Source organism: Phacochoerus africanus, chromosome 3 (assembly GCF_016906955.1).
Source record: "Phacochoerus africanus isolate WHEZ1 chromosome 3, ROS_Pafr_v1, whole genome shotgun sequence".
Taxonomy (NCBI): Eukaryota; Metazoa; Chordata; class Mammalia; order Artiodactyla; family Suidae; genus Phacochoerus; species Phacochoerus africanus.
In genome coordinates, this window is record NC_062546.1 from 31,194,397 (window position 1) to 31,208,151 (window position 13,755).

The following is a 13,755-nucleotide window of genomic DNA, read 5'->3' on the forward strand; positions in this document are numbered from 1 at the left end:
ATATGTGCACACCCATGTACATAGTAGCTTTATTCACAGTAGCTAGAAGTTGGAAGCAGCCCACGTGTCCATAGACATATGAATGGATAAACAAAGTGTAGTGTATACATGCAGCGGAATATTACTCAGCCTTAAGGAAAGAAAGTCTGAACAAAGAAATGACCCATGTCGATAAACATAAGTGAACCTTGAAGACATTATGCTAAGTGAAATAAGCCAGTCACAAAAAGACCAACACTTTATGATTTCACTTTTATGACGTACCTTGAATAGTCAAATTTGTAAAGGCAGAAGTTAGAATGGTAGTTGCCAGGGTCTGGGAAGAGGAAGGGCGAGTTACTGTTTAATGGGTGTAGTTTCAATTTTCCAAGATGAAGGAGTTCTGGAAATTGATTCTGGTGATGGTTGTAGACACTATAGATGTTCTTAATACCACTGAACTGTGTACGTAAGAATGGTTAAGATGGTAAATTTTATGTTTTGTGCATTTTACCACATTAAATAACTGGGGAAAAAAGAAAAAGTCACCTACAAAGGAATGACTGAGTGACATCTGACTTCTCAGAAGTTACGACAGAGAAGAATGTCTTCAAAGCATTGAAAGAGAACTGCCAACCTGGAATAGTGTGCCCAGGAACCACCTTCCAAGAACAAGGACGAAATAAAGATATCTTCAGATTATGGGAACAGCTGAGCATTTGCCACCAGCAGACCCATACAAAAGAAATGTCTAAAGGATGTGTTAGAAAGGAGGAAATTTACGGGGGGGGGGGGGTGGAATAAAAAGGGATGGTGACTAACCGCAATGATAAACATGTGTGTAAATCTAAGCAAATATGGTCCTGACAAAATAGTAATAGTCTGTGGGATTAAGAAGAATAGACAGGGGAGTTGTAGTTCAGTGGGTTAAGAACCAGACATAGTGTCCATGAGGATGTGGGTTTGATCCCTGGCCTCGCTCAGTGTGTGAAGGATCCAGTGTTGCCGCAAGCTGCAGCATAGGTCACAGATGGGGCTTGGATCCAGTGTTGCTGTGGCTGTGGCTGCAGCTCCGATTTGACCACTAGCCCAGGAACTTACATGTGACACAGGTGCGGCCTTGAAAAAAAGGCCGGAATTTTCTTGTGGTGTAGCGGGTTAAGGATCCAGCCTTGTCACTGCCACAACTCCAAGCATGGTTGTGGTGGCATAGGCTCAATCCCTGGCCCAGGAACTTCCACATGCCTCAAGCACAGCCAGAAATGAGAGGCGCCCTCCCTGTGTCATCTTTCAGCAGTGTGTGGCACAGTTGGCTGCTCCTCAAAACATGTTTTTGACTTTGTCCTCAGGATACCACACACTCAGCTTCTGGCCGTTCTTGCTCTGTGTTCTTTGTTCAACCCCCTTGTCTCCCAGCAGCTTTTAACATTCACAGGCTCAGTCTTTGTGCCTCTTCTCACGTCTTTTATACCTTACACCTTTGGTGATTGTCTTAGTCTGTTCAGGCTGCTATAACAAAATACCAGAGACTGGGTGGCTTACAGACAACAGGAATTTATTTCTCACAGTTTTGGAGGCTGGGAAAGTCAAGATCAAGGTGCTGGCAGATTAGGTGTCTGGTAAAGACTCGCTTTCTGGTTCATGGATGATGCCTTCAGCTATAATCTTACATGGGAGAAGGGGTGAAGGCGCTCTCAGGGTCTCTTTTCTAAGGGCACTAATCCCATTCATGAGGGCTCTGCCCTCATGACCAAATCACCTCCCAAAGCCCCCACCTCAAAATACTGTCACTTTGGGGGTTAAAATTTAACATAAACTGTGGGAGTATACAAACATCCAGACCCTGGCAGTGATCGTATCTATCGTGGATTTAAATACCATGAGCTCCCCCTCAAATGTCTCCTGTGAGGGTCCAGCTCATGTATCACGTTACTTGCTCAGTGTTCCCAGTTGGATATCTTAACAGGCATCGTAAATTTAACACTGTCCAAAACCGAGCTCTAGGTGTTGTTCCCCACACCTCCTCCTCTGGCATAACTTCCCCAACCTGGTACATTTCACTGCCATCATCCAAGTCGCTCAGGCCAAGCCAAAAGCATCCTTGACTCAGCCTTGCTCTCATCCTCACTGGACAGCCAGTCCGTCAGCAAATCTTTTTGGCTTTCTCTTCAAAAATATTTCCTGACCACTGTGCACCACCTCCACCACTCTACCTACCACCTTGATCTGGGCCACTGTCATCTTCCACCTGGATTGTTACAGTTGCCTTGTGACTGGTTGACCCCCTTCTGTCATTTCACTCTAGTCATTTCCCTGTGCTATAGCTAGAGTGGTTCAGGAAATGATTTTCATCAACCGATGTGAAGAAATTGATGACATATTTGGAGATATAATAGGCACAATTCTAAAGATGGCCTCCAAGACTCTTGTCTCATGGTTCTTCAAACCCTACTCCAGGTTCTGCTCTGAAGCGATTTTGCAAAAGTGGTGAAAGTCTGAGGGCAGTTGACGTTAAGATGTAGGGAGAGCTTTCTCTGGGGGGTGGCAGAAGAGGAAGCATGAAGACTTGAGCTTCGTCACGGTTTGAAGCAGGCGGAGCTGCATGGGGAAGTATGTGAGTGGCCTCTGAGAGAAGAGCGTGGCCCCTGGCTGGCTGCCAGCCAGGAAATGGGGACCTCAGACCTCAAGCAGCAAGGAACTGGATTCTGCCAACAACCTGAATAAGTTTTGAAGCAAGTTCTTCCCCAGTGCTTCCTGGGAAGAAGAGTGAAGCCCAGCTGACAACTTGACTTCCACCTTCTGAAGATGAGAGCTGAGGCCCTTGCGACCTTTTTGAGATAGAGCTGGGAATTTTTCCAGAACTGATGGAAGACATGAGTAAGGTGTATGTCCCTAAGCAGAGAGCCCTGCAGAGCTCTCAGCTGGACTAGTGACCCACAAAATTGAGATAATACCTAGGTGCTGTTGGTGATTTGTTTCACAGCAATAAAAACAAATAATGGGGGGGAGTTCCCCTGTGGTTCAGTAGGTTAGGGATCTTGCCTTGTCACTGCTGTGGCTTGGGTTCAATCCCTAGGCCAGGAACTTCCACAGGCAGTGGGCACAGCAAAAAAAAATACACACACACACATATACATACAATTGTATATACACACACACATACATATATATGGCATCTTTTTTAAAAAAATCACATCTAAAGGCGGAGAAGGTGTTTGTTTCCTAGGAAACACTGCTTTAGGTAATTCTTTGTTTTCTTCCACCAGACTGTTCCCAAGCCCATTGCCCTGGAGCCCTGTTTTGGAAACAAAGCAGCTGTCCTCTCTGTGTTTGTGAGGCTCCCCCGTGGCCTTGGTGGAATCCCTCCTCCTGGGCAGTCAGGTGAGTAAATGAAGTTCAGTGACAAATGCAGTTTCCGTTTCAGTTGTGTGAGGTCTCCTTCCCTTTCATCAAGAACGTAGTTATCATAGTAATCATGGCAATATTGAATTCAGGTAGACCTCAGAGATATTGCAGGTTCAGTTCCAGAAAACCGCAGTGAAGCCAATATCACAATAAAGCAAGTCACACGAATTTTTTGATTTTCCAGTGACTATAATTATGTTACATTATACTGTAGTCTATTAATTGTATAATAGCATTGTATCTAAAAAAGACAGTGTACGTCCTTGATTTTAAAATGCTTTATTGCTTAAAAATGCCAACTTATCGAATGAAGCAGGGTGCCATAAACCTTTTGTTTAAAAAAAAAAGAAACAGAAAACAGAAACAGTACCCATGAGGCGCAATAAAACGTATGCCTGTAGTGCCTGTGTCGTGTCAGTTGTGAGGATTCAGTGAGATGATCCCATCACCCCTGTATTCCTTAATCCGTCTTTCCTTCCTGAGAAAAGTCTAGAGCCCTCCTCACTGCACCAGCCCACTCAGCCCCCCGTGGTATTGCTGCTTCTGGACACACCTTCCTTTGCCACCAGGGTTTCCAGTCCCCAGTGGCTGTGCTGCTCCTTTCCTGCCTCTTGCCTTGCTCTGCCCCTAGATGTAGGCTTTCTCTCTCTTCACTCCATTTGCTTTCTCTCAGTCATCTTACCTTCACTCATGGCTTCCAGCGAGCTCCTCCAAGCTAGTGCTTCTCCAATCGGCATTTCTAGCACTACTGCATTTCTTTTGCTTTTTCACTCTAAGTATAAGGCACAGGAGTTCCCCTCATGGCGCAGCGGAAACAAATCCAACTAGGAACCATGAGGTTGCAGGTTGGATCCCTGGCCTCGCTCAATGGGTTAAGGATCCGGCGTTGCCATGAGCTGTGGTGTAGGTCGCGGATGCGCCTCAGATCTGGCGTTTTTGTGGCTGTGGTTCAGGCCAGCAGCTGTATCTCTGATTAGACCCCTAGGCTGGGAACGTCCATATGCTGCAGGTGCAGCCTTGAAAAGACACACACACAAAAAGTATAAGGCACAAACAACTATAACATTCTAAAGGAAGTTTTTGAAAATTTACTCACAGGTCTGCCATCCAACACCCACCAATTTTCACTGTTCCTTTCCAGCTTTTATTAGCAACTTAGTTGCAATGATTGTTTAATTTTTATTCTTCTTTTTTCATGTAACATAAACATTTTTATAGGTTACATTATATTTTACCCATCTTTACACTATTCCATCCAATACATGACTCCTAATTTAGATAAACATTCTTTTATTGTTGAACACGAAGAAAATACGAATACAGCTTCGAAGTGTCTTGATTAATCATGGAGGATGCCTCAGTCAGTATGAGTGCTTTAGACAACTTTCAGTTGAGGTGATTCTGCCAGTCAAGGTTGCCTGAGCCAAAAAGAAAGCCTTGTGACTATGAGGAAAGCATGTCCCAGAATCCTTGCTCAGGCCCTGAGTTCCAGAGCTTTCAGAAGGTCTAGGTCTGTGGTGCCCCATGTGGGGACGCGGTGCGCGCGCGCACACACACACACACACACACACATCTTCATTATCCATTCATCTGTTAATGGACACTTGGGTTGCTTCCATAGCTTGGCTGTTTTAAATAATGCTGCTATGAACAACATTAGGGTGCATGTAACTTTTCTGATTGGTATTTTCTTTTTCTTCGCATAAATACCCAGAGGTGGATTTGCTGAATCCTACTTAGTTCTACTTTTAGTTGAGGAATCTTCATACTGTTTTCCACAGTAGCTTCGCCAATATATAGTCCCACCAACAATATACAAGGGTTCCCTTTTCACCCCATCCTGGAGTTCTGCTGTGGTGCATCGGGATCAGCAGCATCTCTGGAGCGCTAGGTTGCAGGTTGGATCCCTGGCCCAGCACAGTGGGTTAATAAGGATCCGGCATTGCTGAAACTGCAGCTCAGATCTGATCCCTCGCCCAGGAACTCTGTAGGCAGCAGGGTAGCCAAAAAAAAAAAAAAATTATATATATATATATATATATATATATATATATATATATATATGTATGTATATGTAATCTTTCACCACATCCTCACCAACATTTGTTACCTGTGGTCTTTTTGATGATAGCTGTTTTGACAGATGTGAGATGATAGCTCTTTGTGGTTTCGATTTGCATTTTCCTTATGATTAGTGATGTTGAACAACTTTTCATGTGCCTGCTGGCCGTCTGTATACAGTCTTTGAAAAAATGTCTGTTCAGGTCTTTGCCCATTGTTTGATCGGGTAGATTTGGGGCTTTTTTTTTTTTTTTTAATATTGGGAAGTATGAGCTGTTTATATATTTTGGATATTAACCCCTTATCAGTCATATCATTTGCAAATATTTTCTCCCATTCAGTAGGTTGTCTTTTCATTTTGTTGAGGTTGCCTTTGCTGTGCAAAAGCTTTTAAGTTTGATTAAGTCACATTTGTTTGTTTTTGCTTTTATTTCTTTTGCCTTATGAGACAGATCCCCAAAAAAAATATTGCTATGGCTTATTGTCAAAGAGTGTTCGGCCTGTGTTCTCTTCTAGGAGTTGTATGGTTTCAGGTCTTATATTTAGGTTCTTATGCATATGATGTAAGGAAATGTTCTAATCTCATTCTCTTACATAAACTGTCCAGTTTTCCCAGCATCACTTATTAAAGAGACTTTTCTCCACTCTTGCCTCCTTTGTCATAGATTTATTGACTATAAATGCATGGGATCATTCAGGGCTATTCTGTTCTGCTGATCTATGTGTCTGTTTTTGTGAGAGTATCATGCTGTTTTGATTACTGTAGATTTTGTGTGTGTGTGTGTGTGTGTGTGTGTGTCTTTTGTCTTTTTAGGGTTGCACCCGCAGCACATGGAGATTCCTAAGCTAGGGGTCTAATCAGAGCTATAGCTCCCGGCCTACGCCACATCCACAGCAACGCCAGATCCGAGCCGCGTCTGTGACCTACACCACAGCTCACGGCAACGCCGGATCCTTAACCCACTGAGGAAGGCCAGGGGTCGTACCCGCAACCTCATGGTTCCTAGTCAGATTTGTTTCCACTGTGTGACAACGGCAACTCCACTGTATCTTTTTAATACAGTCTTAAGTGAGGAAGCATGATACCTCCAGCTTTATTCTTTTTTCTTGAGATTGCTTTGGAATTCAGATCTTTCATAGCTCCATATAAATTTTAGGCTTACTTGTTCTAGTTCTGTGGAAAATGTCATGGTTATTTTGATAGGGATTGCATTAAATCTGTAAATTGCTTTGGGTAGTATGGACATTCTAACAATATTATGCCAATCCAAGTACACAGGATATCCTTCCATTTCTTTGTATGATTTTCACATTCCTTCATAAAAGTTTCACAGTTTTTAGAGTATAAATCTTTCACTTCTTTGGTTAAGTTTATTCCTAGGTATCCCATCCTTTTTGATGTGATTTTAAACGAGGTTGTTTTCTTGCTTTCTCATTATTGGTACTTAGAAAAGCAACAGATTTCTATATATTAATCTTGTATCCTGCAACTTTACTGAATTCATTTATTAGTTCTAATATAAATAGCATCCTGTCATATGCACATAGTGACGGTTTTACTTCTTCCCTTCCAATTTGGATGCCCCTTACTTCTTTTTCTTGTCTGATTGATGTGACTAGGATATACCCCCCCACTTTTATTTTTATTTTCCCTTTATTTTAGGGCTACCCCTGTAGCATATGGAAGTCCCCAGGCTAGGGGTTCAGTCACAGCTGTAGCTGCCGGCCTACACCACAGCCACAGCAATGTCATATCTAAGCCAAATCTGCAACCTACACCACAGCTCATGGCAATGCCAGATCCTTAACCCACCAAGTGAGGCCGGAGATTGAACCTGTGTCCTAATGGATACTAGTCGGGTTCGCTACCACTGAACCACCACAGGAACCCCTACCCCCCGTTTTAGATGGTGTCCTTCTCTGGACTCTCAAAGCACCTGGCTCTGTCTTTGCTATAACAGTGGTCACTAGTGGGATTCCCCACTGCATGCCAGGTACTACCTGGCACTTAAAAGCTACCCCACCACCACCACCTTTTTATAGGCTCAGCGAGAGGGAGTAAGAAGCTCCTTTAACGTGGCTTCTGGGGGCCTCAGCTGGGCTCTGAGCCTGTCTGTCCTTTTCCCGCACATAGGAATCAGCTCCACCCGGACTCGCCTTCCCTAATGAACATCAGGTTAATCAGTTACCAATACAAAAAGGAGAACGGACTAATCAGTTACTAATACAAAAAGGAGAACGGACCCACCAGTCCCTAAAGCAAAGATGGTAGGGGAGGTGGTAGGGTGATGAGCCAGGTACCATTCTAAGACTTCAACAGTTCACTCATTGACGCATCACATGAGCTCTGTGCTGTGCCCCATTTACAAATGAGGAAGCTAAGGCACAGGGAGGTTAAAGAACCTTGCTTATTCCAGAGTGTGGCCCTGGAGTCTGTCCTACCCCTTATCATGGTGTAGACAGCAAAATAACTAGTGCTGGCTGGCCTATGTGGAATGAATAATTTCATTGTAAAGAGTGCTGCTTTTCCTTGACACCCATTTGGAGGCGGACAGGAGAAAGTTAGTGCTTAAAAGCAAGTCTGCAGTCTTATTTAAATGTTCCTGCCACCAAGCAGAGCACTTTGCTTGGTCGGTCTTCTGAAAAGTAAGGTACTATTTTCATGTAAATGTGGTGGGGAGGGGGGCGAACATGTATTTGCATTTGTACAAATAAACCCTGAAAGAATATATACAAACCAATGAAAGTACTTACTCTGATGGAGGAAGACACAGGTTGGAAGTAAGACGTTTCCTGTCTAGGTAGGTCTAGGCGTTCCGTTGTGGCTTAGCAGGTTAAGAACCTGATGTAGTCTCTGCTGCAAGCTGCGGTGTGGGTCACAGATGTGGGTTGGATCTGGTGTAGCCATGGCTGTGGCGTAGGCTGCAGCTGCAGCTCTGATTCAACCCCTAGCCAGGCAATTTCCATATGTTGCAAGTGTGGTCATAAAAAGGAAAAAGGAAAAAAAAAAGAAGAAGAAGATGACTTTTCCATTGTACCATGGGAATGTAAAAAGAAATTTTTAAAATTATTTTTAAAATAGAAACAAGCTGCTCCTATAACATGTGTTCTCTCCATCGGTTCCCCCAAGGTCTCGCAGTGGCCAGCGCCCTGGTGGACATTTCTCAGCAGATGCCAATAGTGTACAAAGAGAAGTCGGGAGCAGTAAGGAACCGGAAGCAGCAGCCCCCTGCGCAGCCTGGGACCTGCATTTGATGCTGGGGCCAGGACTCTCCGTGAGCGAGCGAGGTGCGGCGAGCCAGAGCCGTCTGCAGGGAGGGAGCAGGCAGGGAGACTCTGTGCGGGGCAGAAGACTGGAAACCCTCAAAACATCCACCTCATCTGCATGTTCACAAGCTTTCTTTGACGGTTTCTCCCATCTGTGCTCCAGCATCTAACCTTTTACTTTCACATAGGAAATAACTGATTTAGTTCCAGGTCCAGGGGCGACCCAGTTGTTGGAGGAGGAGGCTGGTGCAGAGCAAGTGAGAGAGCTAGGATCACACTCAGGTTCACTTGTGGAAGACTGTTCTTGGGATTGTGTCAACTGTGCAGAACACAAAAGATGTCGTGTTTACGAGTAGACCTTTGTCATCAGTCATTCTTGAACGTGGTCTTTTAAAAATTAGTCAGATGAAGTAACTTGTTTTCATCTGAAGCCTGCTATCTTTTTTAAAAGATGTGCTATTTATTCTTGCACGATTTAGGCAAATATCTCTCTTCCAGGGAGTAGCTTTTTTCTAGCTGAGAATTAATAATGGTCCATTCTTTTGAATCATAAGATAGAAGGGGGCTATTTTCAATGTCAGGGTCAACAATGTTACTTAGAATGTAAACCGATGTAATGGGTAGTTTTCTGTAGCAACTCGATTAGTCTTAATCCATTTGAAGTTCTCTTTCTCCTCTCTCTCTCCCTCCCCCTCCCCCCCTCCCCCTCTCCTCACAGACACACACACACACTAAGTGCCTAGACTTTAAGTAGATCTAGCAATTGGAAGGTTAGTAAGCATAAGTTTTTGCATTCTGACATTGTTATAAAACTTAAATGGCTATCATTGGCAATCTGCTCTTTTTCTAAAATCTAATTTGCAGCCAGGGAAGAATTCTCTCACCCCAAGAAACATTTAACGTAGCAGCACGATTGAGAGGAAAGCAGAAGTGACGTGACTGCGAAAGCTCCTGTTTTCATGGTTGTCAAAAAGGACCCTAAATAAGGCATGTTCCCGCAGGCCCTCCCTGCGCCTGGTCATTCTAGGCCTGACGTTTGCTTCAGCCCTTCTGGCCACTCCTGCCAGGGTACCATAGGAGAAGGGACTTGTTCATGTTACGTGTCCCCCTTGAACAGAAAAGAGCACGACGGTACTTGGGACCCCTGAATCAGCAGGCGACTCTGTTCCTGTAGCCTGCTTGAGCTGGCGGGTCACTCTAGGGCTGCAGGTCGAGTCACATGCCAGGAGAGGCTCGGACTCCTGTTGTCAAAGCCTGGAAAAGGACCTGGAGCCGTTTGCCCTCTTTCCTCCAGGCGGTGGCTGTGGGAGGGCAGTGAACGCGGACAAGGATGAAAAGCACATGGGGAAAATGGACAAGGAGGGGAAACTATGCCAAACGGAAAGGGACCAAATGTAAGGGGGGTCGGGCAGTCCCTGCCCTTCTCCTCAGCGCCCTGCCTGGATGTCGCGTCGTCCCTGTCCATGGTGCTCTGTCCTCTGGTGTTACGCAGCAGCCTCCCAAGACCTCTCTTCTGCTTCAGAACCTGGGCCCTCTGGCGTTGCCCTGCCGGGATAGACCTTTAGACAGCAGTGCTCGAGTCTGTGAATTTGGAGAAGTGAATACTCAAAAGAGCAAACACTGCAGCACCCCACCTGTACATGCAGAGCCCAGAGAGGGAGCCTTCTCACTCCCACAGCACTAGCTCCGCTCCCATGAAGAAGGGCCTGGAAAGAGGTTTTCAAGGATGTTGAACCATAAAACACTGTCTGATGCACAAAACACCTCTACTTTGAGACTTGCCTCTCAAAATGCTGCTTTTTCACATCACTGTTAGAGAGCAGAAAGTCCTAGAAAAGACTCCTCCTCTTAAAAGCGCCCCACATCCCTGCTCCAGATCACAGCACCCACGGAGAGCCTACCAAGGGACAGGCCTTTCACCCCTGTAGTTACCACAAGGCCACTGGAGGGGGACCCTCCCACAAGGGACGTCCTTGTTTGTTAAAGGATTAGTGTTTCCTTAGCAAAGAAGCCTCTTCCCTACCGTAGTCCCATGCCTTGAAATGATATGCACCGTGTCCCATAACTACCTGGTTATTTTCTTTTTTCTAAAAGATAATTTTATTTTTTAAAAGAAAGGAAGGAGCAAGTGAAGTTTCATTCTGCTCCAATAGTGGAGAAACAGCTGGATCCACCTGCTTTTCCTTTGCAGCCAGTAGTAAACGGCTTCCTCCAGGCTCAGGCCAGAAGAAGGGAGCAGCAGGAGAATGGCACTCAGCTCAGAGCCACTTACCAAGAGGAAGTCATCTGGAACTTCAGAGAAATGCCTGCATGTCATGCGAGAGCCTGTATGTAAATTAAAATAGTTACGAAAACATCGATATTGCACTTGTACATAAACTATACAGTAGTGTCTGAATGCCCAGACATTCGGAGTGTACATAAAACAGAAAAATATCTTAACGTATTTTTATTAAACGTAATGGTATCTGAGTTTCACCTAATATGTGTTCGTGCCACACGCTGGATATCCACATTCAGAGAATTCCTCTCATTATGCCCTGATACGGTGGTCACAAAGCCAAGAAAGGCATCCCCCTGTGCCCGTGTGTCAAGCACACCTGGGACCAATCGGATAACTTTTAAAGCAGGACCATCTGTCAGTGCACGTATGCAGGCAGTGTGGAAAGAGACGGTGGCAGCAGGAACATCTCTGTCCCCAGCATTGGCTCTGCAAGTGCGTGGTGAATCTCCCGGTCGGCCTCTTGGTGTTGTGGGTTGCCAGGGAGGACCAATGTCACCCTGAGAAATGTTTCTCTTAGTCTTTAGATTCAAAGACTATACCTATAGATAGCAGATTTTCCAAAAAGGGGTTTTCCAGGCTGCATTTTGTTGTGGTTTTTGTCTAAATTTTTAACAACCATTTCCCAGGACCATAGTTTACTGAAAACTGGGAGCGGGAGTGGGTGGCCGCTTTGTTGTTAATCAGCTCCTGTTTCCCCATGGAGACCCTCACCCTTTCCTTCTGCCCTTCCCCACAGTTTGGGGAGAAGTCCATGCTTCCCTGTGGGGATCACCTCTAAATGTGGGAGGAGATGGGGGGAGAAGGCAGCCCATGCTCCCCTGAGCTGACCTGGAGGAAAGCAGCCCGGGACAAGGACTGCTGGCAAAAGGAAAATACGGCAGCATCTGTGGGTGAGGTGTGAGGTGCGAGATTGGAGATGTCCCGGGAAATCTGGGGCAGATGGAAGAACACATTTTACCTTTCAGTGCAAATCTTGCTCCTTCGATGTAATAGAATGTATTTAGAGAGGAGGTGGGAGCGAGTCACTTCCTTGGGTGGTGGTATCATTTTCATGAACACCTTTGATCCTTAGGTTTCATCCATTCATTCAACAAATATTCACTAAGCACTTACTAACAACCTAAGCTAATGCTAGGGCAGCGTCCAAGGTGGAAGAACAGCTCTTCAGAATTACAGCAGAATCCAGCTCCTCAAACCTGTCAACCCAGGAGACCTTTCCTTGTGGTTTCTGTGAGAATTGGCCACCTGAGGACAAACCCAGGAAAGCAGAGTCTGCCTGCCTCGGGCTATGCACCGGCTCTCAGTCTGAAATGTTTACCCAGTTTACCAAATGGCTCAAAACCATACAGCCGTTTTTATGGCTCAAACCATAAAAACCACCGTGATGGTTCATAGACAGCCACGCCCACCAAGAGACATTTCCCAAGTTGTCCAAATTCATAAACACGCTCGCCTGCAGGGAGATGGTCTGGAGCAGAGAGGAAAACTGGCGCCTTCTCTTTCAAAGGCAATAATGGAATCGACTTTTAGTAACTGAATTTGTGCACAAAGCATTCTAAACACTAGTGAAGCCTGTTTTGTTGAACTAATTCTGGCTCTGGAAATGTTTTTGTTTTATAGTTATTTACAGTTTTGTTTTGGGGTTTTTTGTTTTGGATTCAAGCTTAGTTTGTTAATATGTATAATTTAGCATCTATTGCACTCATGTAAATATGGAGTAAGTATTGTAAACTATTTCATTGCTGGGGATTGTGGGTGTTATACATACATTTAGGACTGCAATTTTTTGGTATTTTTTGTATTGTAAAATAACAGCTAATTTAAGCAGGAACAAGAGAATTAAGGGAGGTCTGTGCATTTTAAAACACAAATGTGAAGAACTTGTATATAAACAAAAGTAAATACTATAATACAAACTTCCTTATGAAATAAAAGTAGATCTGATAAAAATGTGGGTTTTGTTCCTAGTGTTTGATTTTGTTTCACTTATTTTTACAATTTGGTCATTAGAACCTTAAGAAAAAGGAAAAAAAAATTGTTTTAATTTTTTTTGCTTTTTAGGGCATACGAAGGTTCCCAGGCTAGGGGTTGAATTGGAGCTGTACCCACCGGCCTATGCCACAGCCACGCCAGATATAAGCCGCATCTGTAACCTACACCACAGCTCACGACACCACCAGATCCTTACCCCACTGAGCAAGGCCAGGGATGGAACCCGCAACCTCATGGTTCCTAGTTGGGTTCGCTTCCACTGCGCCACAACAGGAACTGTGAGAAAAGGAAAAAATGTTTTAAGACGTTTTCAGACTGCCTCCGAGAAAGCACTGGCAGTCCGTGACTGAGGTGTCAGCCAGCAGCCTGGGCACCGTGTGTGGGAGGAGCCCTGCACAGCTTGTGAGGGGGACTCTCCCACGTGTTGCCCTCGACACACCAGTGTGGGGGACAGAGACTGGTATGCGGGTCAGTCTGTCCAGCCACCATCACCCCAGTGCCGGTGCCTTACCAGCTGCTCTTGGTCCTTCAGGGTTCCTCCTCCCGGAGGCTTCTGCTAATCCTCAGGCATGCTGATAGGTTTAGTTCTCTGCTGGAGGCCAGCTCTGGCGGCCAGGGAGTGTACACTTCTTCCCAGTAGGAGAGGGACACACGTTGGCAAATGTACACATGGAGACAGCCTCTTTGTCCCTTCTTTCAGGGCACTGGACTGCTCAAATTTTATTAGCATAAGTGGTTGATTATATAGACAGTTTTTCACTACAGAT

The 13,755-nt window shown here is 45.0% G+C and overlaps 1 protein-coding gene across 1 annotated transcript in view; it reads left to right on the plus strand.

The window, feature by feature from the left end:
- Window positions 1–12,948, plus strand: part of ATRN (attractin) — a 180,860-nt gene extending 167,912 nt beyond the window's left edge. The window contains exons 28-29 of the mRNA XM_047771508.1: window positions 3,246–3,360; window positions 8,576–12,948. Of these exons, the coding sequence (XP_047627464.1) occupies window positions 3,246–3,360; window positions 8,576–8,700 (240 nt within the window). The 3' untranslated portion in view covers window positions 8,701–12,948. The remainder of the gene's footprint in view (window positions 1–3,245; window positions 3,361–8,575) is intronic.
- The last annotated feature ends 807 nt before the right edge of the window (window positions 12,949–13,755 follow it).